The sequence below is a fragment of the Trachurus japonicus genome, chromosome 6, assembly GCF_045865225.1.
Source record: "Trachurus japonicus isolate A0001 chromosome 6, Traja_1.0".
NCBI classification, from domain to species: Eukaryota; Metazoa; Chordata; class Actinopteri; order Carangiformes; family Carangidae; genus Trachurus; species Trachurus japonicus.
This window is the reverse complement of record NC_140912.1, coordinates 11,175,951-11,203,105: the sequence shown is the minus strand read 5'-3', so window position 1 is coordinate 11,203,105 and position 27,155 is coordinate 11,175,951. Positions and strand designations below refer to the sequence as shown.

The 27,155-nt window shown below is 41.1% G+C and overlaps 1 protein-coding gene and 1 long non-coding RNA gene across 3 annotated transcripts in view; one reads left to right on the top strand and one right to left on the bottom strand.

The window, feature by feature from the left end:
• LOC146985622 (A disintegrin and metalloproteinase with thrombospondin motifs 20) overlaps window positions 1-27,155 on the bottom strand; it is a 110,654-nt gene that overhangs the window by 19,010 nt on the left and 64,489 nt on the right. For both annotated transcript variants that reach the window (XM_085778709.1, XM_085778710.1), the window contains exons 21-28: window positions 26,115-26,279; window positions 25,085-25,255; window positions 23,592-23,711; window positions 21,913-22,020; window positions 19,079-19,243; window positions 17,470-17,739; window positions 14,946-15,107; window positions 13,977-14,153 (exon numbers count right to left, since the gene is read on the bottom strand). In XM_085778709.1, the coding sequence (XP_085634835.1) occupies window positions 13,977-14,153; window positions 14,946-15,107; window positions 17,470-17,739; window positions 19,079-19,243; window positions 21,913-22,020; window positions 23,592-23,711; window positions 25,085-25,255; window positions 26,115-26,279 (1,338 nt within the window). The remainder of the gene's footprint in view (window positions 1-13,976; window positions 14,154-14,945; window positions 15,108-17,469; window positions 17,740-19,078; window positions 19,244-21,912; window positions 22,021-23,591; window positions 23,712-25,084; window positions 25,256-26,114; window positions 26,280-27,155) is intronic.
• On the top strand, window positions 3,484-5,802 carry LOC146985624 (uncharacterized). The gene is made up of 3 exons (XR_015035980.1): window positions 3,484-3,674; window positions 4,573-4,626; window positions 5,571-5,802. It is a non-coding gene; the product is annotated as an uncharacterized LOC146985624 (long non-coding RNA).

Below are 27,155 nucleotides of genomic sequence, written 5' to 3'. Positions count from 1 at the left end.
AAGCGAAGTTAAAGGCGCTCGCCACAGGCAGCGTGTCAACTCTGACCCCACAGCAAGAGCAGAGTACCTTGCCAGGAGAAGAGAAAGATGTGTTAAAGGGATAGTTCAACAAATTGGCCCATTGTCATAATCCCTATAGTCATAGCAGTAGGTTTGTTACCTTTATTTGTTGGGGCAAGCTATTTTTAGAACGGCGGAGCAGAGCCGTAAGATGCTCAGAGCTACGCTACGGAGGCTCATGGGATTTCTTGGTTTCCCTCATCAAACTCATCAAATACACAATCCAACAACTCCACAACGCTCTGGTGGACAAGTTGTGGCCTGCACATTCACCACACTATGAGATAATAACACAACGTTAGAGGGAAATTCATGCAAAACCACTGATGCACGTTCCTGTCGTGGACAATTTCCCTCTACAACAACTCTGTGTGGTAACGTTGTGTTATTATCTCATAGTGTGGTGAATGTGCAGCTCACAACTTGTCCACCAGAGCGTTGTGGAGTTGTTGGATTGTGTATTTGATGAGTTTGATGAGGGAAACCAAGAAATCCCATGAGCCTCCGTAGCGTAGCTCTGAGCAGCGCACACACACACAGTTAGATTTTATCATGAAATCAAAAAATGTTAAAGCAGAAGTAAGCGATCCGGTCGTTTTAGCTAATGCTGCGTTCCAGGCAGGCTTTTGAAACCGTAAATTACAGCTTCAGGTCACAACTTACGACTTTGTAGCATTCCAGGCAACCCACTCGTGTTTTTCCGACCTGTTTTACCTGTGAAAGTCACTATAACGGCCACTCGTAACTTCTGACCCGTGAACTCGTACCAGATCGAACTGGTACGACTTCACAGGTCGGAAAAACACGAGTTACGAGTTGCCTTGAACGCACCATAACAGTCCTCGTCCCTACGTCGCCACATTCACGGCGTCCCTTGGCTGCACACACAGCCCTGCATGCCGTTCTCTCTCCTCATTGGATAAAAACTGTAGGATACGATAAATGTTTTCTCCTCGGCTCAGAGCAGAGCAGAGGGACTGACAGACCCGTGTTTCGGTTCAAACACTCTATGTAAGTGATTGCTGTCGGAAGATACAACTAATTAAGACTTATATTAACACAAATATATCACTTCCTTCTGCTTTAATGAAAAGAAAAGAAATGTTTGCGTTGTTCATGCGAGGATTGGGCTAAGATTGGGCAAAGCTCAAAAAGGCCTGGGGTTAGCGGCACATACGCACACACACACACACAAACAAACACACGGTTAGATTTTTATCAATAAGTCAAAAAATGTTTATGAAATGAAATGTTTGTATCCATGTTGTTCACGCGAAGACTGATCAAAGACTGGGCCAAGATTGGGCAAAGTTCAAAAAGACCTGGGCCACGCACACACACGCGCACACACACGGTTAGATTTTTGTCAAAAAAATGTGAAATGTTTGTTTTCATGTTTGAAAGGTTAATAAAATATGGTTTCAATATGAAATTTGCTTGAAATTAATTATTTATTGGTAGCTTTAAATAGATTTTTAATGATACAATGTCTTTAGGTCATTTGGCGCGACCAAACATCATGTGGTGCGACCAATAATAACAATACCTAAATAAAATACAAACTAAAATAACTAATTTCTGTAACTTAAACATTAATAACTGATACAATATGCTTAAGTGAAAGGTATTTTTAAAACATTTTTATCAGTATTATGCAATTTAAAGAAAAAATTAGTCGGTCAACTACAATTAATATAGCGACTGTGACATTATAGAGCTAAAATATGAGAGTAGTATTTGCAAAAATTCAAATGAAATGCAAACACTTTGTTTCTATGTACTTGATATTACTGACTATTTGTAAAAAAAATTATTAAGTATGTTAAGAAAATTTATTAATTTTCAGATAAATTATGGTCGCACCACATGACATTTTTTAAGGCCACGGGCGATTCATCTATATGAAAAAACACTAAAATTGCTAAATTTTAAAATTCAACGTTATTTTTTGTATACACGACATCCTTGTTGTTTGAACAGTTGCAAAAGATATTCTTTTTTTTTGTTTTTTAAAAATGGCATGTTGAAAATCCTTATACGTCATTGACCCATATACAGGCTTGAGACCTCAACACAAAGTGCCCGACAGCTTCCTTGTAGCATTTCATGGCCAACTGAACTCACTGCAAACAAATTTCGGCTCAGCAACCCAAATGGATTTTGCCGAAAACCTTTTGTCAAACACTCACACACTGATGGAATGCAGCCAGCTATTTAACCTGTAAACACAGGAATTACTTTTAGAGCTGCTGCGAATGGCAGAGGCCGGGGCAAGAGGAAGACAAGATGCAGAGCGAAACATGGATGCATGCGCATGGCGAGACAATCATCTGGTACCAATAAGGAACGTAGAATTTCTCCAGGAAAAGCTAGAGAGAGACGACAACGAAGAAGAAGTAGGAGGGAAAAAAACACCATAATGAATAAAAACCAGACACCCTGATGAAAGCCATGAAAAAGGCCTGAGATAGTAGATGAAAATATTCTACAGTCTTCAGTCCCTATGAGGCCAGACAGCAATTAGGGTGCCCGCTATTTCTGCTTGACGAGTGAGCGCCCCTATACAATGCCACTCCAAAAATGGGGTGCTGGAATCAAATACACAAGACGAGGAGAGTTACATTTTGTCTTAGCGTATTTTCCAGTCCAGAAAATAAACATAATATTGCATTGTCCTCTAATTATGATCTCAGAATGTTGCATAACAGCAAACACATGATTTTTTTCCCCCTGTGCACTCATGGTACTGATCATACAACAGATGATGCACCATGGACAGAAGTGTCTAACTTCGTGTCTTGACATGTCTCAAAGATTTTGTCTTGTCTTTGTCCAGTTTCTAGAAGCTAAAAGACTTTTTTTTCAAAGTTTTAAAAATTCAACTGATTGAGATTGGAGGATTCATTTGAACCCTTCAGATAAAGCCACCTCCTGCCTGTTGCTTCCTGAGTGCATTGCGGGCAGTGGTTGACACTGCGCTCACATGCATCATACACATTGTAATTACCGAGGCATTTTAAACACAGGGCAGACTCAGCTGAGAGAGAACATCAAAGCTGAGGCCGGAGCTGAGTGACTAGTCCTGAGAATGGCAGATCCACATACCTGCCGCAAAAAAAAAAAAAAAAAAGATAACAGAACTCCCTCTACCTCAGACAAGAGCAGAGACAGGCAAACATGTTGAAGGGGGGAGGGCGAGGGGAGGTGAGGAGGAGGAGGAGGAGGAGGGGGGGGGGGGGGGGTAGCCCCTCCTTACTGCTGTAAAAGCAGGAGGAGAAAAAAAAGAGAAGAGAAAGAGGAAGAAAAAAAAGAGAGGAAGAAAGGAAATCGCAGCCATACGGGCTACGCTCCCCCGGCTGAGCTGTATCTGCATTTTCAACAGTGAGAGAAAAAGACGCTATATATGTCGGCGTGCTCCTCCCTCTCCAGCCTGCCAGCCTCATCTGTCAGCCATTAGTTAATCAGGGCTGGTAACACAGAGCACAGAGAGCTGGCACAACGCGTGGGACCGGAGGACGGCTTCACCTCTGAGAGCAAGAGGAGGGCAAAGGACCCGGGCACCTCTGCTCCACTGATCCACAGCTGGGTTGCTTCAATCAGCAGCACCCACTCAGGTAGGACTCTTCCACTTATCACTTGGTTTCAGCTGCCGCCAGCGCGACAACTTGCAATAGCTGTTCTGCTCTTTTACTTAGAAAAATAGTGGAGAAGAGTCAGATCGTTCAAAGTGCTCTTTTTCTTTGGAGATCAGTGCATTATGATGACATTTAGCACCTTTACTGATGTAATGTTTACATGACCTATATGTTTGGTTTTCATGTTATATTGGATTCACTGGTGTTATCTTAACGTTTGTTTGAGGTGCAAGTTAAAATCCTTCAGATCACTTTACCATAAAGCAGAAAAAACCCTTGAGAAAAACATATATCACCGGGTCACATGGTAAATGAAAGACTCTGGAGACAGACTTGCCCTCCCACGTTGTCCCAGCAGTTAATTTCACATGATTAGGTGGGTTAAATCTAGTATAATCCTGTGAGGTTCATCTGGGTATAATATGGATTACTATAGAAAAGAATGACTCATTCACTTCATATTTGGCACAAAGCTGAAAACCAGCCAAGTAAAACAGCTTTTCTGAAGAAAGAAAAAAAAACTGAAAAGCTTTTTTTTTTTTTTTTTTAAAGCAGAGCAGAACTTCTGCGGAGAAAGACAAAACTGATATCTCAGACACTATGTGACGAACAGACAGCTCTTCATTATTCTAGTTACCCAGTTTCACAGCTCCGGAACAAACCACATAATTGAGCGCTAAGCCAAACATAAATTCATGCCTCTTTGGCGCACTATGAAACCACAAAACAGCCTGAGGAGGTTTTAAAATAGATGTCTGAGTCTGATTGAATCTATAAATTCTGATTTCTCACAGACACATTTCATTGAAATCACTTCTAACAGGATAACCAGGCTGATATTAGATATCCCTTTCTGAGCACCCATGTCTTTGTTTAGGACTGGCAGGCAGCAACCTCAAGATGACCCCACCCACTGCTTTACTGTGAACAGGTAAGCCAAGAGGACACATGGAAACTGTTAGGCATCTGAGAGAAACTCAACCAGAGTTTAAATATCTGTCACTCAGCCAATATGGCAATCACAGCGGCTAATACTGCTCAGTACCTCACAGAGAGAAGGTGGATTCCACAAAACCAGCAGATCTCTTTGGCTCAGATCAAAACTGCTTTGTATGTGAACGTGATCAAACACACTGATCACTTAGGCCTCGTACTCTATAATTACACTATAAAAACTTTTTTTGTTGGGTGATCAGAGCAGACTCCAGTGTCTCCTTTACACAATAATGTGAGTTTTGCCAAAGGGAAGATCAGAATCACTGGTTTCATCTTGTTTTTTTTAAAGCCGCAACAGTGATGTGCTCCCACATAATTACTATACAAGACTAATATCTACGCGCAGACTACAGCCAAGTTATGAATATACCTTTGAGAGTTTTTAAGTGTTTTTCCTCAGTCATCTCATAAGAAATGATGCATTATTGAATTTAAAGGAAAAATTGCTGGAAGGCAATTTAGTCCTCAAATAAGTTTTTTTTTCTTGTTATATGTTTAGTGGTTCTAAACAAGACCATATCTTTATATGCAAGAGCCAAGGTCAAATTCCAATCACATTGCAGCACACTTGCAATGCAAAGGGATGGTAATACCAAGCATATGGTAACCGTAGTTACATTGACTCTTCAAAGGGGGCTCAGTGCTGACCTGGAGCAAGAACAAACTTGCAAGTGTAGACTGCGTGAAGGGAGTGTAGAATTATACCCTAGGCTACATGTTGTCAAGGTTGTGAGATACAGTACAGTACCGTCAAACAAAAGGTGTCTTTGCTCTGTATGGTCAAATTACAACTATCATCTGTGCAGCAAATGAAGCAAAGAGTAATAGTTGGGATCAGAATGTACTTGGAGATAATCATGTCATGTCTTTTTATTACAGCTTTATCAGTATCACTGTGTTCTCTGGTGCAGAGATTAAACTGGAGATCAGAGACAGAGGGAGGAAGACAGAGAGTCATGGGACGTTCAGGCTGCTTCTCTGTTCATGGTCCTGTGTTGCAGGGAGGTTTCAAAGACAGAAGTCAAAACAACACATGTTGTCAACATGGGAACAGCTGGTAAGAGCGGCGTCATGGGGCAGAGGAATGTCAAAAGTCATAGATCTTTTATCCACCAGGCTGAAATAGCCACCCAGACTTGTTTAACCACGCACAGACGCAGTGTGAAATCCCAGCATTTATGCATGCGACTCAAGCAACTTTTGAGTTTAAACAAGCCACCAAGGCGTTTTGAACTGTAGAAATCGCAGAGCGAAAAACAGGGATATGCAAACGCAACTACATGTAAAATACACATGTTTTGTTTCAGAGTGAAATTACAACATCTAGAGATGGATTTCAGCTGGGAGAAGTAGATTTTTCCATATTATTCATTGCAAGATGCATTTGATTATATGATGTGGAAATAATTTCCTTCCTGTCTCTGCAGCTCCTGACGGACTGTCAGCTGCAGGAGCTGCAGAGTCCGTCTGATTGGCTAAAACTAAACAGCGTATTCTGCACTCCATGCCAAAGTATGACTCTGCCATCTCCGAAGAGTTAAATAAACACCTGGTTGAGTAGGCATATACAGTTTCTTCAACACAGTTTCCTTTTTAAGTCAACACCACTCAGAAAAGATACACCAAGCAACCATAAGTCAGATTGAAATGACAAAACAGGCAAGTTTTTCCGTTTGTCTAAACATTCCATGGAGAGCTTTTTTCCATTAGCGTGTTATACTGAAACATCCAGTAGTGCTCAGATGAACGCTAAGCTGCAGATGGACAAAAAAATGACAAATGACCTTAAAGAGCGTAAAACACACAAAAAGCAGACCAGCCGTAAAGTTATAAAGCAGTGACCTTTGACACAGGACATCCAAGTCTAACTCCCTCTTCCTGCGAAATGTTAAGCAGCTGCTTTTCTAATCTGTCAAAGCAACCGGTTTGACAACAGCTTGCAAACGGGGGAAGCATGGAAAAGCTCAGAGAAGTGGAGGATCCTGACCTTGCATTTAAAGAAAGAAAAAGAAGAAAGAGAAAACATGCAGAGCAACAGACGTAAGAGAGAGAGAGATAATAAGATATTTGTTTTCTTTTTTTGCATTGTTTTGTTAGTAGGAAAAAATATAGGGAATGGAGGAAAATATGCATATACATGCATAATATCTGCAATTAACAGATAGTTGATTCATTCTTTGTTTCTATTTAAGTGCAAATTATTAGCCCTGTGCCTGCTTTCACCAAAACATCAAACCCTACATCAAGAATAAACATATTTTTTATACTACTAGTGAGCACAGAAGAGAAAAAGCCATGGCAGATAACATGAGACATAGAATAGACCAGTAGACACACAAGAACAAGTCATTTTAAAATGGCTAAAAAATACTGTTTGAGAATCTGAGAAACTGGGTTATTTTATGATGTTTTCTTCACCAAATTATGAAGCAGTTAATCTGGAAATTTAGGAAAATTGCAGACGGATGACGAAAATGAAATGCACAACTTCTCCAGGAGGGATTTTCTCTTTGAATGTTGTTTTCTATTAGAAGCGAGCGGAGAGGCACTGAAGAAATCATTTTGATGACGAGTGCGTCAGACACTGACGTACACACTGGAATTTCTTCACATCTGTGGACCAGCGGCCGGTGCTAGCACAGACGCAGAGCGAGTAGAAACAGACTGACAGGTAGCTAAATCATAGATCCAAACAGCGCAACACAAGTACAGCTAAATATCTAACTCTCTGCAGCATAGCTACAATTTCAGAGTTATATATGATGGAGTTTAGATGAATTGTTGCCTCCCTGTTACTTAACATGGGCAACAACACTCAATCCATCACTGTCTCTCTCATAAGAGGGTAAAAGCTCTTTAAAAGAGATGTCAAGTGCCACAAACTCAGTCTCACTCCATCAATCCAATAGTCCCCGAACAGGCCCAGGCCCTGTGAAGTCTGAGCTGGCAGCCTCATGTGAGAAGAGTATAGGTCTGAGGCGAGTCGGAGGAGTGTGTCCTAGAGACGTAAAACTACTTCATCCAGCTTGACAAACACAGCTGAGGAAAAGCAGACGCTCTCTACCTGTGTCAAAGCGAGGCCATGTTCCCTATCATTGGATGGGCTCGGGTTAGACCAGCCTAAATGCTTCCAGACTTTCACGCCCTGTCTCCTCTCATTTCATCTCACTGCATCTCTCCCAGCTCAAATCACCCACAAAATAACATCTGCCCTCACTAGATGGGCTCTTCTCTTAATGTTTTCCAATGCCCTGAACAAACTCATTGTAGTTCAGAGTCAGCTCTTATTTCTTCAGATGGGCTCCTCCAGGGACACCATCATCTGACTAACTCTTCAAGCAGCAATGAATGGTGAGCATGTGAGTGGAAATCTATTCTACACTGTGCATTATTTTTAGCTATTTCCACACATAATAAAACTGAAAAAAGCTGTGTTGCCATTTCAGTATTTCAAATCTTCAGATAACGTCTTGCAGCATCTGGTGTTCTGCTTCCTTAATGGTTTGCCAACAATCTGCAGACCACAGCGCTTTGACTTTTAACCAGCAAATCATCAATTGAACTGTTTTGCTTTCTCTCAAAAGAAAGGCCAAAATGAAACGTTATCTCTCCACTCAGATTTAGCCACCGCTTCAAATCGCCCACCCTCGGCAGACACATGGGCAGGATCAGGAAACGCAGGCTCAATGATGTCATGACCAACTGACCCTGGGGTGACAGGTTTGGAGAATGTTCTTGCCCAGTGCCCTCAGGCCAGAGTCAAGTATGTCAATGTTGAGCATGTGGGTTTCATCTGAAGCTGCATGATTAGTTCACAGATGCTCAAACCGCGATCCCCCTCCATGGGAAACCCACTCTGGACAGGAAACGGTATGTTTTTGTTAGCAACAAACAGGCATAAATTACTAAAAAATGGGGCATTGGTCGCCAATTTATCACACACAAGACTTTTTGTTGTTCCTCACCGCACACACTTGACATCGACTTTGCTTTCAGAGGTTATTACCATTAGTTAATGATATTTACATTCTTGATAGTTTATGTTAAACTCTGTGTCTGCTATTCTAACTCTGTGCAATAAATGTGATAATTGTTTTGTGTCGTTTCTTTTTTCCTTACAAATGACAAATGTGTTTTGATGACCTGTGTTTTGAAAATGAATACAGATTCAAGAGTTTCAGAAGATAAAGAGTTTAGAAAGAAAAAAACAGGAAGATTATTTGGCAGGGATATTGATAAGAGACTGGAGCAAAGATTTAAGTGGTACATTTTTAAAACTGCATGTCTAAATATAAGTGAATGTCAAAATAAAAGTCTGTGTTCGTAAAAGTTTGTCATAGTACACTGTTATTTAAAAGCCAATTCCCTATTATTATGGTTTTTGGTTAAAGGGCTGTATTATTGTATCGATAGAAACATGAAAAAGTTGAGAAGTGGCTCAACCAATGTCTAATTCCATTACATTAGTGGTAATATTGGCTCCTAATAATATTGATATTGATCAATGTATCTTACATTTTAGGATACATACTGTAGGTAAAGTTATTTACAGTATGAGCTACTTCTGAAAACTGATGTGATTTAAATTGCTGGTTCAAAACTGACACTTTTATGTAGCACAGACAAATATTTGGGGAGGATACTAACAACAGAAGAGGCCATTACAAAAGGTAAGACACCCTCGGAGACCATGAGAAATATTTTGACAGTGTTATGTAAGAGAAGAACACCCCACTAGTCAACCAGCCAGACCATATATCTCCTTCTGATCTTTTAAGGAGCAACAGTTCATGAGAAAATCAACAGTTTCTCAAGGATAATATTTATACTTTTGGTTCACTGAATTGACATAAAATTCAAAAATGGTCTGAATGTACAGAAGTTATTGTACAGTTGATGCTAGCTTCTGATTTATTTTTTAACACTGGATGTTACAGTATTGCTTTTCATAGAGAGGTATTAAATATGTGTATCAGTAAAGCTGGTAAATGTGAGGTTTCTTATTGTTAATATTAGCAATATGGTCTTTTTGAGTTGAAGCCTATGGTTAAGTGTCATCTCCAATGATTACTTTATTTGAATATACCACTTGATATTACTTGGTGCCTTTAAGAAGACATTTCAGAGTGTTTTCAATTCAAAAGCAGGACTGTATTGTAAATATAAATCTTTCGATGAACAGTTTTCTGTAGATGCAGCCTTTTTTAGGGCTTGCTTTTGGATCTCCTCAACGAAACAACTCTTGCCAGCATGAATTAATACCAATTATTTATGTAGTAAAAGTAATGCCGGGTCAGTCTCCTGCCAAATGCATTACAGAGAGCTCCATTAATACAATAGTAAACAGATGTGCCACCCAGTGCCAGAATTTGATTTGGCCCGTGTATGTTTTCTCTAGGGAGATTACAAAATAAAAGGTTTCAGCACAAAAAAGGGAAAGACCTGCGGTGTTTTTACACTACATTATACCAAGGTATGTGAAATACTACAGATACAATAAAAACAGGTTTTAAGTAGATCCCCAAAGGCTGAATTATCATAAGGAATACTTAAAAAGACTGCTAAACAGAATGAAGTCAATTGAGGGTCACATACCAAAACACTATCATGACCTACAAGTCAAGTATTTTCTGTTTACAGAAACTTGCCTGCAAACTATTTACTCCGTTAATATACTGTGCATGTTTTGCATGTGTATGATTTATCAGACTATAATAAAGTTGACTGTTATATCTCTACAATAACCTCTTCCCTGTTAAAGCAATAAACTACATATTTCAAGTACTACAATGGTGCATTGTACTGTCTGTGTTTTTGTCTTTCTATCCCAAAGATGTCCCCTAGTGAGACATGTGTAATATTTATGTGTTCATAAACATACACTAAATTATACTTTTCCTGGTTACATAGCAGTAACTATAAAGTTCAGTCCTGCTTTCTGCTTTTCAGTAGAACGTTGCATTGAGAAACAACACAAACTTCACAGTTATGTTTCTTTAATATTCTTTACAGTGGGAAAAAGCTAATTCAACATATTTTTTGCATGAGAATGAAATAAATAGCAAAAAGAACAATGACAAACCAAAATATGCTAAATGAAGTAGAGTTGCCCCCTCCCTTGAGTTTGGCAACTTTGCACCACAGGTAACAAACAAACAAACAAACCAAAAAAAGTGGGAGTGAATTTGCCACTGCTGAGGAGTCTTGGTTGTGGAAGTCTTGGTTTGGAAGGACACAGTGAAAGAAGCAAAGAAACAAAAAGGGGAGTGTGGTCATCCTCAGTGAAGAGGACACCGACATAAATACAGACCCATGTGCAATACTTAACCTGAAGTATGTGTCATGATGATTTGATGTTGCCTTAACAAAGATATAACTAAGATCGTTTCCATGTCACGTTTTAAAACCGGCCACAAATTGTTTGCAGGAGCCTGAATCTGCAAAGCTGCACGACCACAAGACAAGAAGTGTCTAAGTGCCTGACTCAAAGCCCAACACATTCTCAGACTGTGAATGGCAACAGCACTGAACCAGTTGTCACACAGCTCTAAAACTCTTTGACGTACATATTTCACTGACCTCTTTAGGTAAAAGCTTCTAGTCTGTTGCACACCTTCAGGTTGGGTGTGGTAGCCCAACCCACCAGTCTACTGACACACACTGGAGAACACCTCTACATAATGGCAGCAAGGTGAAGCGTTAAACCACTGAAGGTCGACAACATCAAGATGTTTAGTTGCTCTTATAGACCAAAACAAGGCAATAAGAGCAGCTTTATATTTCTATATGTACTGTTAAGCCCTTTACACATGACACCAGCTGGCTACCTTTAGAGATGCACATTAGTACTGATGAAGATGAAGTGATACTGTAAACTACAGTAGTAAGAGATAATGGCTTTTGTCTGACAGCATCCCCCAGAAACATAATGGTTAAAGGGATAGTTCAACATTTTGGCAAATTGGTCCATTGCCATAATTGCTATAGCAGTAAGTTCGTTACCTTTAATTGTCGGTGCAAGCTATTTTTAGAACGGCGGAGCAGAGCCGCGAGCTGCTCAGAGCTTTGCTACGGAGGCTAATGGGATTTCTTGGTTTCCCTCATCAAACTCATCAAATACACAATCCAACAACTCCAAAACGCTCTGGTGGACAAGTAGTGACCTGCACATTCACCACGCCAAGAGATAATAACGGAACGTTATGAGACAGAGTTGTTTTTGAGATAAATTCAATGCAAACCGCTGATGTGTGTTGCCTTCAGGGACAGTTTTTCAGCAAGCAGTCTCTGTATTTACCTCGAAAACAACTCTGTCTCATAACGTTCTGTTATTATCTCATAACGTGGTGAATGTGCAGGTCACAACTTGTCCACAAGAGCGTTGTTGGGGTTGTTGGATTGTTTATTTGATGAGTTTGATGAGGGAAACCAAGAAATCCCACTATCCTCCGTAGCGTAGCTCTAAGCAGCTCACGGCTCTGCTCCGCCGTTCTAAAAATAGCTTGCACCAACAAATAAAGGTAACTAACCTACTGCTATGACTATAGCGATTATGGCAATGGGCCAATTTGCCAAAATGTTCCCTTTAAGCTGGATACAGGTAAGTGATTCTTACAAATGTCTTCATGTCGCTCTTTGAGTTTTGTTGCCCTCGGGGGAGCAGCATGGATCCTGCATGACGGTAAGGTCACATGACAACAAAGACCGAAGCGTCCAACCAGAATTGTTCAGGTGACGTGTGTGTGTGTTTGTGTGTGTGTCATGACAAATAATTCAAGTAAAGTGTTACATCACTCTAAAACTGGAACAAAACATTAAAGATGCAACAACTAAAAATTTATTGTTAACAAATAAATAAGTTTCACTTGAAAAAAATAAATTCCTTCAGAAATACAAAAACTGGCCAAAGGAATAAAGAGACACAGCAACAAATGACTATAACATTATATAGAGGAGGTATCTGTGTTTGTTGTATGGACGCCGATGAAAGCTGAAGAAGAACAGCTCAACGTCAGCCTCAATCTACTGCACTGACACTTTTATGTTCAACAAGCTGCACTGTTGCTGCCAGTAATAGATTCGCTCTTAGCCTGAAGATATGATAAAACTCTATCTTCAACAATGCACCATTATATCATGTAAAATGTAAAATCCTCTCACGGATAGGACTTGAAGATGAAGTCCAAAGTGCCCACTGTCTCATCAACACATAGGATGATTCATTTGCCCAAATGCTTCATTGTATTTTAAGTAAAAATTATGTGTTTGAATGGTAATTACAGTGTAATTTCTCCGCATTAATGCCTCTTTTTATGTGATATAACCAAACATAAAATGTATTAAATCTTAAAATAACAACATTCTATGATAAACTATTTCCTATGATGTTTGTTTTTCAGTCATTTCAAGGCACCTTTAATAGATTTTATTCCTAACATCAATTTGTATCTGTTTGTTTTGTAGTTTTCTTGGCTGTTGTGACAGTGACGATTTCAAATATGTCATCCTAACAGAGATGAAGCCATTCTAAACTTTAGTTTTCAACTTTAGTATAAAAAAAAAAAAACATTATCAAAAATTACGAATGAATCATGAATTTGAAAATATTTTCCTCTGTACAACGTGTATTTACTCATAGAGAGATACGAGAGGTCTGACCAAGAGCACCAGCAAAAATATTAAATATCATATTCAGTAACGAAAACTAGATACTTGAAAAATAAAACCATACTGTACAAAGATACATATACAAAATACACCGGCAGTCATCTGTTGCTGTTCAATAAAGGTCATAATAGTCACTCTTATACACAAATGTACACTTGTGTACTTCAGATACAGGGTGAAGACAGCAAATAACAAAAATGAACATTTACTTCACGCCTCATATATGAAATATTTTCTAGAGTTATGCCTCTACAAATATATGGCAATGAAGGACAACACTGTCCTGATTTATAGGTTTTAATTTGGAGCCTTGCTCAGACTGGGATCCATGTGTTTCTCATGATCCCCTAAGTGGAGCAGCATTGTGTTTTTGTGTATTTTTCCTTTTTTCTTGATTCTAATCAGCACCATGCCACTGCAGGGCACATCTGGGTGGGCTGGAGCGGTCTAGCCAACAGTAGTGCTCGATACCCAGCGCTCACATCAGAATCTCCCACAGTTTTAGGCACAAAAACACCCCACACACAGTACATTTTAGCGCACACACAACGTCTACTCACAGTGACGTGCCCTCAGTGAGGAAGGGGGTCGGACAGAGATAGGTTAGTGCTATCATACCGGTTTCCATGGTCGACGCTGCCAGGAGGCGGAGCCCGGGCAGGGCTGCTGGTTGCACTGCTCCATGTCGGGCGGCTTGTCCAGGATGTCACAGTTGTAGTCGTTGAGCCTCTGACCGTTGGGCCTCTGACACACCACCAGGCGAGTTCTCCTTCCTCCGCCGCACGTCTGGGTGCACTGAGGTCAGCAAAGAAAAGGATGTAACCATAACAACCCTTAGCAAAAAGTAGTTTATGTGTAGTGTACTACATGTATACTCATTTTATACCAAAACTGAGGCAGTATACTTGAAAGTGTAGTTTACTTGTAAACTTAAAATGACCTCATAAAGTATACTTCAATAAACTAAAATGTGGACTACTGTAGAAGTATATACTTAGTATACTAGGAGTATAGATGAGTGTATTGTTGTATACTTGAAAGTGTACTTTTGTAAACTTAAAATGACCTATAAACTTAAAATGTTCCAATTTAGTCTGAAGAAGTATTACATTTGTATAGTTTCTACACTCAGTGAAGGTTGTGCACCACCTGATGACATCTGCTCCTGGCCTAAGGCTACAGCTACGCACTAAGGTAGCTGAAGAAGGCACCCACAAGTGTATGTAAATAGTCTAGTATGCTACAAGTACATGGTCCATAGTATACTTGCTATACTTATACTTATACTTATACTTATACTTATACTCAAGCATACTTAATAAAATGAACTTCAAGTATACTACTTTTTGCTAAGGGAATAACAAATTCTTCTGCTGGACATTACTTGACTTTTTGGACCTGACTAACCAAACTAACAGTGCTTCCAGTCTGAGATTTGACAAAATGCCTGATTGTGTACAATTAGAGCTAAGAAAGAGATGCAACAGAGACAGAGAAGACATAACAGATGATAAGGATGAAATACAAACGCTGTGTGGGAAATGTGATCGTGTTTACAATGAGTAAGTGGAAGAGTATGAAGCTCACCTCTCCCCACACACCGTAGTTCCACAGGGGGCAGGGCCCCGAGTCGCAGCTCTTGGACTCGGCAGGTTTGACTCTCTCGTCACAGTAGCTGTTGCTGCGTCCGTCGGCGTCCTGACAGACTACCACTCGTCTCTGGAAGCCTCCTGCACAGGTGCTGGAACACTGCAGAGCACACATGGGTTGATCACTGAGGATTACAACAACAGTATACAGTACCTAAAGGGCAGAAGATCACTGGAAACATTCCCTTGATATACACTACCAGTCAACAGTGTGAACACACCTTCTCATTCAATGGTTTTTCTTTAGTTTTATGACTTTCTACATTGTAGATTCAAACATCAAAACTATGAAGGAACACATATGGAATTATGTCAACAGGGAACAATGCAAGTCCGGTCGCTTTTCCTTTGTTTTGCTAACCCTCCTCCCAGTCATGTGCATTTGTTTTTAATGAAGCCAGCGAGAAAGCAATCCATGGAGCGGTGGATAATGTTTTATATGATGTTGTGTATATGTGTATATGGTATTTGTGTAGTTTTATCTGTCATAAACAAGAGATCATGGGTTACGGGTCGCGTTTGTGTTGCAGTGCTGCTGAGACGAGATCTGGGTGACTGGGTCAGAGGCTCTGATCTTGTGAGGTTGGTTTTCGGCCAAGAAACGCTACGTGAAAGACAGAGAGCCTCGATTCTCCCAAGTTATTCATTTAACCATCACAATTATTCCAAAGCTGTTTAATTAAGATAAAAATGTAGCGTAGCTAAGGTAAAAATCCTGCATCGTACCTCTAAAGCAGAATATGAATGAATGAATGAATTTATTTATTTCGGTATATCAAGCTTATATAGCCGAAAGGGTGTAGGTTGAAGCCAAAGCTTATATACCCCTACCCCTTTTACCTTAAAAAATTTAAATTAAATAAAATATATATGTTTTATATATAAGATTTTTTGAAGTAGCCACCTTCTGTTTTGATGACACTTTTTGCGCATTCTTGACATTCTGTCATCATCTTCATGAGCTCATCACCTGGAACAGTTTTCCAACGGTCTTGAAGGAGTTTCCAGAGCTGCTGAGCTCTTGTTGGCTGTTGCCTTCACTTGGTCCAACTCATCCCAAACCATCTCAATTGAGTTTAGGTCAGGTGACAGATAACAGTTTGTTTTTTTATTAACCTTTACATAACTCCATATGTGTTCCTTGTCATAGTTTTGACATCTTCAGTATGAATCTAGAATGAAGAAAGCGATAAAAAATAAAGAAAGACCATTGAATGAGAAGGTGTGTCCAAACTTTTGACTGGTTGTGTACATTATGACTACTTGTAATCACATACATGACACACAACCTGTGGTGCTCAATCTAACTGAGTCTCACCAAGACCAAGCCCAGCTGTACCCCTCAAAACTGTCTTCCTAAGGTGGGAAACATCAGCCAGTCTCAGACGCTGAATAACTCAGCCTTGAACAGAGCAGCAGGTACGCTCTGCATCCAATTATAATGACACATCTCTGCACTGTCAATGGGAGTGAGTACATTCAGAGCTTCCTATGTGTGAGGGAGGACAGCACAGAGTGAGCCTGAGCAGCAGTGCTTCCAGCTGAATTCATAATGGGAGGAGGAACAGTGTCCTGGGTTGAATGCCTCTGCTGGGGGGTGGGGGGGTGGGGGTTGGGTTCTGCTCATGGATTTCAGAAAAAGAAGAAAACAACCAGATCTTTTGAAACAGACATCTGTTTCATTCTCATTAAATGAAAAGAAGAAATCCAAAACTAATCAACACTTGGCTGTTTTCATGCAGCTGGGCGTACACACAGAAGAAAAAAACTTAATAACAAAAAATGAAGACCCTCGTGGATCCTGCAGATGGTTGTGGATGTGGACACAATAATCTACCAACACTCTGAGCACGTTCACCATGCAACATGAATTAGCTCTTGTGTGTGATAAGGTCAGTCTGAATCCTTAAGGGCAAGTTCACGGCTGAACTGATTGCAAAATAAAAGTATGCAAACAAACCCTAACCCAGGACACAACCTCAACTGCAACAAATTATCTTCAATTCGAAAAGGTGGACACAGCTCTGATCCGTTAGTGATTGTTTGTGTCCGAATAATTTCAGCCTGAGAATTGAAGCTTTACCTAGAGTGAACCTGTTGTATCTATATTTACACAGACACAGCATTTGTATGCAGTACACTCTTCAGTATGGATTACAGTCTGTCCCTTGGTGCAGGTTGTAAAGTCCTTTACCATGTATGGCCCTTTGCCCTGGGACATGAGAACATCTGCTACCTCACCCTTCATGTTGATGTGCTGACAAGGACGTGTTTACACACAGACAAACACACTATGCTATACATGCAGTATACAGGCATCATAGTCTTTTTGATGTGTTTTGTTTTGTTCGAGAATAATAATCAGTCCCCAAGAAAAGATGTCGATTGAATTCCTCTACATGGCAAATAAACTATCAACAAAATCATTCGAAACAGCGCCATTTGCCTAAAAGATCACATACTGCGCCCCAGGGTCCTGTCCTCCACTGGTTGTCTGATGATGGTACATTCCAGCTGCTGTGTCCAGGATGGCGTCCCGGGTCCTGGGGATAGCCGTAGGGCTGGTCATTGATGCGCTGGCGGTGGTAGGTGGAGGGGCACGGAGCGGCGGTACACTCCTGTTCCGTTGAGGGTTTTTCATCCGGGTCACAGAAAGACTGGTCCACTGGTTGGTGGTAGTTGGAGCAGACCACCTGTCTGGTGGTTCTTCCCACGCCACATGTTACTGAACACTGAGACCAGAGAGAAAGAGAGAAAGTGCTAACCATGGAGCAGATGGAGGACAATGTGAAATGTATTCAATGATTGAATCAATAAACTTGAGGAAGAACGTATGGTTTGCTCTTATTATATTAGTTCATTGAAAATGATATTAAAGCTGTTTGTTGATGGGGGGTTGTGTGAGGTCATATTAGCCTCGCGCCACCAGGCTCTTCATCCAGAGAGGAGAATTTCGTCTGAATTCTCGTTCCGGTCCAGAGAGCGGATCAATAACTTTTACAATAACAATTTAAATACAATAAAAGAAAAAGTTTAACTTAATGGCTCAGGATTTTCTTGTAAATTATATTCTTTAAATTAAAAAGTTTCACCGCAATTTATTAGCTTGGTGCTCTTATTTTGAAGGAAAGGCCTGTCTCTCTCGCCCTGGTTCTGGTTGCTTACCAAAACAGCCACTAAAAGGCCCCAGACTAGGTCATATAGGTCAGTATATTCTAATCACACTGCTCCCTCCCATTAAAAATGACCATGAAACAATCCATCCAAATGTGCGCTTTATGTACTGTAGAATATTTTCAGTGGTTTACCTTTCCATGAAAACAATATTTTCCACTTTCTCTACAGTCTTTCAACCACTGAGCTACCGTATTTCTCTACACAAAAGCACCTACGGAGTTTTCACAGGCTCTCGGGAGTGCGCTGATCAGAACCTAATGCAAGTCATGTACTGTCTCTGCATGTCAAAAAACCATGCGATGCCTTCAGGCACAAGATGTATTGATTCTGTTCTTTATAAATATCACAGTGCCTCAAGATTTCCTTGTTGTTTTGTTTGTATTCCTGTCTGACCTGCTCCACTGTGACTCCTTTCTAAACATTTATTTCCCCCAACGAGAGGTTTTCCATGTTCTAAACCAGTGTTGTTTTTATTGTTTGATTGTTCCCATGTACTGCCTCATTATGTGAAGCCTTGTGAAGTGAAGCCCCATGAGTCTGTAACTGTGAATGCAACGGGAGTAGAAATCATCAATTTAATAAACTTCAGACTCTGTCCTCAGAGAAATCTCATGTGGGTTTTTATATTTACGAGGATTTTCATTTCACATGAACACATGATTAAAAGCTCAGAGGAGAATCACTGTAAATCATCCCTGGCTCCTTCACTGCCAGTTAAACAACCCCACCTCTAGTCTTTTGGTGACATCATTGAGAGGTTATGTTGGCACTCACAAATCAAGACTTACTGTAACCATCCCAGATCACAGCTGTACCCCCAGGGTGACAAAACTATTACTGCAGTTGAAAACATCTGGATCGACTGGGCACAATGTTGAGTGGATTTTAACTCACAGGAGACCACTCCCCGGCACGCCACTGGCCACACGGGCTGAAGCAGGTGGAGGACTCCGGAGGGCGCGGCAGGTGGGCACAGTATGATTCATCGGCCACTCCTCCCTGGGCATCTCTGCAGCTGACGTAACGTTCCCGCTTCCCCTTGCCACAGGACACGGAGCACTGCAGGACATGCACACACAGGCAGAGCAGGGATAAATATTTGACTGGCGGAATTAAAAAAAAAACGTATTGCGGTTTTTTTTAAGCAATGCTGCCAACTGTATTATACTTTTCCTGACAGATAAAGTATCATGAGATCCTGTGCTGTTTATATAATGCACCAACCGAATAGAGTGGATTGAAGTGATGTGTGAGCTGTGCTGTACAGGTTTTACAAACTGGGAGCCACAAATGGTAATGACAGCCTAGTATGTGCTGTACACAGTAGATTTCATGTCGTTCTAGGTCTCTAGATATAATTATCCAGGTATTATATGGTTTGATGTGACACTGAAAGGCTGTAATTATGTTCAATTTAAATCTGTAATCACTAAATACACCTTTGTTTCTTTTGGAAAGATACAAAATGAGTGTATGATTTAATTAGTCAGTTGAAAAAATGGCTAGACTATCTTGTTTTAATGTAATTTCTTAATTCTTAAAGGGACAACGAGGAGTTTCTATTTGGTTATAAAAAAGTTGTGGATGTAATGTGGATGAATCTACGCTACCCACACTTGTTAATGGCTCCATTTTCGATAAATATATAGTTTTGTCTCTATCGTTATTTTGTTATTATTAGTGGTGGTGGAAATGCTGGGTGAGCCGACCAGCGTTTCCTTACTTTCGGTTTTGCGGACGCTCATGAGAATAACGCCGCCGTATTGTTGTTTATGGTCGGAACTACGACAGTATCTGATCGTCTTCGAACCTCTGACTTTAATTCTTGATGAATGAAAACATGAGTCTGTCTTGCGCCGGTCGAAGAATTCTACGGTGCGCGCGGAGGCTCATAAATGTAGTGTGAAAACACTTCGCTTTTCCAAAACTCCTCGTTGTCCCTTTAAAGGTATAATGTTTAAGAATTACCCCCATCTAGTCGTGCGGTTGCATATCGGAATGTATTCTTTCACGTGAAATCGGGCAGACGTCAGACAGACGCTGCATGTAACAGGATAAACAAGCCTCTATATAAACAAGTGGTCCGCCAGCACGAGGAAAAACAATACAAGCGTGACAATATGTTGTCATGGTGATGTCATATTGTTTACCTGACCCACGTTTTACCGTCTTTCTCTCGTCAAGTAAAATGATATCCGGTTGGTTTGCCGACGGCCGTCTGCCTGACTGCACCTGAATGCAACATCAGTGCCTCCGTCCTTCCTCACACTACACAGTGGTGACAGTTTTAACAGGCGCTACCTGGAAAACTTTCTCCCCGAGCCGACAGCTGCGGTGAGTTTCCGTGGTTACCTACGGTCACGCTGCCACTGAACATAAAAAATGGCGATGCAACATGGCAGCCTCGGTTCGGTGCGTCGCCCCCTTATGTATTTGTAGCGACTTGTAACAACTCATTCTAAGGTACGAGAAAGCTTTCATTTGTATGCGGGTGTGATTCGATTTCAGTGAAATACGTATTTATGAAAGCAATATTTGATTTTTACTAATAAAAAGCCAAATAAGTTACATACTGGGGCTTTAATAATTCTTAAGTTATTAAAACATTAACAAACTGTTATTTCCTTATACTTTTTAAAAAAAATAAACAGACTTGATAAGTTGTTTCTTCGATGCTGCTCAATTTCTTGTATGTCTTTTTTTACAGTGCAGTATCATGTGATATAATGGATTCTTCACCTGGTGTCTTTAGGATTTTCTCACTGTTGTCCTTAAATGACTCCGTGATCAGCTTTCACCTGTTTCTAGTGTATACCTACACCAGTGTCATCAACAGGACATCATAGTAAACATCTCTGAGGAGGATGAATACCTAATGCAATCAAATGGCCCCAGCTGAAATAGGCATGTTAACATCCCTCACATATCAATGACACTAGAGAGGGTGGCAGTTCCGCTGCACAGGGGAATGTTTGCATGTGTATGCATATGCGCATGTGGCCGTGTGTGTTGTGTTGTCGATGTGTGTCTATGAGACCACACTGGTGCTGGCCTCTTTGACATGTGAGCCCAAAAAAGTTTCAGATTGACAGACGAGGCTCAATCTTCGAAACCGTAGACTTGTGTTTAGATGAAATCTGGTTTTCATTTGCAATGAGTAACAATGCAAAGTATCAGAGAGACAGTGGGGCCTCTCAACCCAGACAGTGGAGCCTGTGTGTGTGTGTGTGTGTGTGTGTGTGTGTGTGTGTGTGTGTGTGTGTGTGTGTGTGTGTGTAGATGCAGCAGGGGGTAAGAGAGACAATGCCAAAGAGGATCATGGTCCTGTACAGTATGTACTATCTGAAGGAATGTTGGGATATAGAATAAAATTTAATATGTGAGTCTAATATTTGTAAACACACAAGCAGAGAGAGACCCATCATTACTAGAGTGTGGTTTCCTTCTATTAAACACACACACACACACACACACACACACACATATAAGTGCTCCATCAATATTCTCATATTTCTTTGTCAGAGACAGAGGTGAGTCTGATTCTAGAGCCCAGCAGATCATTCTCCCTCCAGCTACACACAGAGAGAGATGAACGTAACAGTACAATAATCTGTTTACCATTTAACACAAACCACATTGCTTTTGTATATTCTTCCGAGCATAGAAGTTAAACCTGCAGACTGTAATGTTTCTCTGATAGATCCGGTAAATCCTATTTGTTTCCTTACCGCAGTCCAGGACCCGTATCTCCACTGAGTCAGGAGCTGGGCTGAGTTGTCAGGACGAGGCGTGCTTTGTACCGGAGAGGCCCAGGGACACACTGGCATCTCACAGTCCTGCACATGCACACATGCAAATCCAGAAGAATGAGATATTAGTCATACATGAGTCACACAAAGAAACATCAGCTCAAAATTCAACAGGGTTTAAAACGTATCAGTTAAGGATGTCTCCTGGCTCACACAATACGGTCTGACCACATGGAGGTGACCTCAGTTCCAATATGTAACAGATCACTTATCTGGAAACTGAGAGGTCATCAGTTCAACACTCTCCACCTTCAGCGCCCATCAGTTTCTGAGAACCCTTCAGAAACTTCACTTAAAGCACTCAGGCAGAGTGCGTTTTAGCCTCATGGTCTGTGTCCATCTTTGACACTGACGTGGACTTTTTTGGGTCAAAGAAAAGTAGAGCAAATAAACATTCAAAAAGGGCAGCTGATATTATCCAGGTCATAACTTTTGCTCCATTGAAGTTTGTAGTGAAGTTCTTAAAGGTACATTGTGTAGGAATTACTCTATAACGTTGCGGTTGTATATCGCAAGAAACTCAATCGTATTTTTCATGCTGCATTCACGTGAAATTGGGCAGAAGGCAGACGGACGACAGACGCTGCACGTAACGGCATAAACAAGCCTCTATATAAACAAGTGGTCCGTCAGCACGAGGCAAAACAATACACGTTACAATATGTTGTCATGGCGATGTCGTATTGTTTACCTGACCCATGTTTTACCGGCTTTCTCTCGACTTCTGTGACTAAAATGACATCTGGTTTATTACCGACGGCTGTCTGCCCGACTACACGTGAATGCAGCATCAGTGTAACGCTCCATTCCTCCTCACTGCGTTACTGGGTTGTTTAATTTTGTTAGGCACCATAATAGATTGTGTTCTGCTTCTTGTTCTGGTCTTGCCGATGCACCTTCATGTTTTTCATGTCACGATAACTAGTAATCTTACTCTAAGTTTGCCTGTTGTTTGGGTAAGATGTCGTTCCGTCCTGTCTGAGTCATCCCTTGACGCAACATAAACACTGGCAAAGTTCTGACAAACTTACTTCCCCAGCACCAAACAGCAGATACATAGTTAACGACTATCTGGTGAACATAGTGTGGTGTTTATCAACTTAAGTCCTGGATATGTTGGTAGAGAGCAAAAACAGAGCCAAAGGAAGATTAAATACTCGACTAAGAGACAATATGTTACCATTTATTTGGAGCTGTGGCCAGAGATACCACTACAAATTAATGTAATGTTGCTCTCTATTTACTAAATGTGTAAACAGCCAAGGAAAGGTAGGCTCCAGGATTCACAATAATAATCAGCAGAACTTTCCAGGTTACTGTAAACCACAACTTGAAAACTCGCTGGGAACATAAAACCTGGGTAAAATCACTTTAAACCAAATCTCAGCATCTTTCAAAATGTCCTAACACCAGTTTAGATAAGCCACCATCAAGGCTTATTTCCTGACCTCAGATGATGCATAAAACATCTGCATTCAATACTGTATGCAGCACGTGCTGGTGTATCATGAGTTGCATTCAGTTCAAGTAATCTGAGCAGTGTGGATGACGTGAGATCAGTTATTATGAGTTTCTTTTTTTTTTTTTTAATCTGTTACCTGGCTGTCTCTGGGTCTGGCCGCAGCATTGCACTCTCTGTCATGTACCGTGTCGCCGTAGGCCCCCGACACACACCTCACAGCTCTCATCTGGTAGCCATGACCACAGGTCACTGCACACTGAAAGACAAAAATCACACACGTACATTCACACACACATTAACACAAAGAGAGAAGCCGAGTCCAGCGCAAGGCAAGCTATCTCAAACTCTATCTAAGTATGTCAAGGTTGATATCTTAGACGGGGCCTCAGTCAAGGTCCAGCTCAGCAGAGCCTGGATAAGACCCTGACATGCGTATGCGTACACACATACACACAGACACATGCGCTTACATACACACCCAGTCTCAACTCGACCCTTTACCTAATTCTTAACCCCCATCCGAGCACGTTTAGGTACAAGACGAGAGCAGAGGAAGTGCCACAGGATAGGTTTATTTGAGCAGCAAATTATAATTACACAGGCATTAACGAGCCGATTTATTCCAGCTCTGTAAATACCACTATCTGACTTCATACAAACACGTGTGGGAGGGCTTTAGATCTACATGTATAAACCAAAGTATGAATGGCCAAAGACTCCTATTCATACAGGTTTTGTTCAGTCTGTGCTTTATCCTAACAGTGCTATACACCAGTCGTGGTTCTCAAACTTTTTTACATCAAGGACCCCTAAACTGACACAAATTATACCACGGACCCTCCATTGGACACAATTTTGAAGCAAACACCAGAAATACGAAATATTTGTTCTGAGACTGAAGAACATTATTTTTTTAGTCAATGTACGTTCAAATTAAGGCCAATGGCGTTTTTTGGGAAATATTGTGGAGAAATTGAAAAAGTGGTATAAATTCTCAAAAAAAAAGTTTTTAAAAAATCTAGAAGAAAGTCGTAAAATTTCTCAAAATAAATAAAAAGAATAATAATTTCTCAAAAAAAAAAAATTCTTGAAAAAAGTGTTAAAATTTAGAGAAAAAGTTGGGGACCCCTTTGAACCCTCTCAAGGACCTGTGGGGGTCCTCGGACCTCACTTTGAGAACCACTGCTACACAACCAGTTAAATACATACAACATTAAATGCATGGGAAGATTTGTGTTTGTGTGTGTCTGTGTGTGTCTGTGTGTGTGTGAGTGCACTGTGGGTCAGGTTTAGTCTGACAGGATATGAGGGCAAAGTGAAAGCACCAAGGAGGAAATGGCAGCTGGAGTCAGAGCACACTCCTCCGTAACTCGCTGCTGTATCAGGTTACACACACACACACACACACACATACACACAAACTTGTCTCTCATACACACCACATTCTCTGTGTGACCACACACACGTGCGCACACTCACACACAGTGTAAAAGATATGAGTCCAACTCCTAGACAGCAAGCCACACATGAAACCTATTTCCTCAGCACCAAGTCACCTCGCCCCAGTGCGTCTATGTCTTATCAGCATGTGTGTGTGTATGTGTGTGTGTGTGTCTGCAGTACACTCACCGCTCCCCAGACGCCGACCTGCCAGGATGCACACTCGGGCAGTTCGCAATTGCCCACAGCTTGAGGTTTGCTTGACGGGTCACAGAAGTGCTCGCTCAGCTTTTCCTCCCCGGCTCCCGTACGGCAGGACACTTGCCTGTGTCTCATCCCTTTTCCACAAGTCACCAGGCACTGGGAGTGAGAGGAGAGTGGGGGAGTGAGAGGAGAGTGGGGGAGTGAGTGGTAGGGTAAGAAATGATGGTGAAAGTAAGTGTTTACATCACTGGTACATAATGGTTTGTTTGCACTATAAATGTCCTCCTACATTCGTGCTGGGGCGGATGGACACAATGTCAGAAATATAAATGTAATTCAACAGTTTTATTAATGAGAGCTTCTGATATCATCATAGAAAAACTTCACTGTGTCAATAAAACCTGTGTATGAAGGTAAAATGTATTGCATATGGCTGCATTGGATGTGACAAGGCCTGTACGATATTACATATCATGTTCTACAGTACCTCTTACTTTTTACTGTTAAAGGGATAGTTCAACATTTTGGCAAATTCGCCTATTGCCATAATCCCTCTATCCTTAGGAGTAAGATTGTTACCTTTAATTATGTAACATTATGAAATCACTCCGCCCAGCAGCCGTGTCTGGAATGTAGTTCTGGTTACGCATTTGCCTTGAAAATAACTCTGTCTAGTAATGTAAAATTATTATTTCATAGCGTGGTGAATGTGCAGGTCACAACTTGTCCATGAGAGCGTTTTGGAGTTGTTGGATTGTGTATTTGATGAGTTTGATGAGAGAAAGCCCGGAAATACTGTGCGCCGTGCAGAGCTCATGCCTCTGCCCCGCAGATCTCAAAACAGCTTGCATCAACAATTAAAGGTAACAAACCTACTAGGGATTATGACAATAAGCGAATTTGCCAAAATGTTGAAAAATCCCTTTAACCTCTCTTAACAGGTATCTCTGCTAGAGGCTTATTTTATTAGAGTTGTTCTGGGGAGTCCAGTGTGTAGGTGTGTGACAGGGCTCACCTCGCTCCACTCGCTGACGGTCCACTTCGGGCACGGCTGCTCGTTGCAGGTCTCAGTCACCACCCTCTGGTATTCATTGCACTCCCTGTCTATCAGCCGTCTGCCCAGGTTGTTCATGCAGTAAGACTCTCTGCTGCGGCTCCCACGTCCACACGTCTTAGAACACTGTTAGGGAGAATACATCAGCCATGTTAAACCCAGTCAGTTGTGTTTTTTTTCTTTCTTTTATAACTCCTCAAACATTAAAGGTACATTGTGTAGGAATTACTCCCATCTAGCGTTGCGGTTGTATATCGCAAACAACAATCATATTTTTCATGCCGCATTCATGTGAAATTGGGCGGACGGCAGATGGACGACAGCCGCTGCACGTAACGGCATAAACAAGCCTCTATGTAAACAAGTGGTCCGTCAGCACGAGGAAAAACACGTGACAATATGTTGTCATGGCGATGACGTATTGTTTACCTGACCCACGTTTTACCGGCTTTCTCTGGACTTCTGTGACTAAAATGACATCTGGTTTGTTACCGATGGCCGTCTGCCCGACTGCACGTGAATGCAGCATCAGTGTAACGCTCCATTCCTCCTCACTGCGTTGCCGCGGTGACTTTTCACAGACACCACCTCGACCTGAGCCGACAGCTCCGGTGTCTCTGGTGAGTTTCCGTGGTTTCCTACCGCCACGGTGCCACTGAACGTAAAAACATGGTGACACGACATGGCAGCCAGCACCGAGCTTACCCGCTCCATGTAGATATGAATGATATGAACCGGAACACTTCAGTTTGTTGATGGGGGTGATTACTGATTAATGAAAAACATACTTTTGAACGAAATAATCGATTTTCGTGAATAGATAACAGGAGAAGTTACACAATGTCCCTTTAAATAATCAAAATGAAATTATTGTGCATATCAGAAACAGTGGTCATGTAATGTGGTAGAGAAGAAACTTTGTCTCTTCTGCTTACAGCGAAAAGTAGCATGGATTTTTTTTTTTAGCACAATGTAGGTCTTGATCTTGTTTTCCGTTGCTTT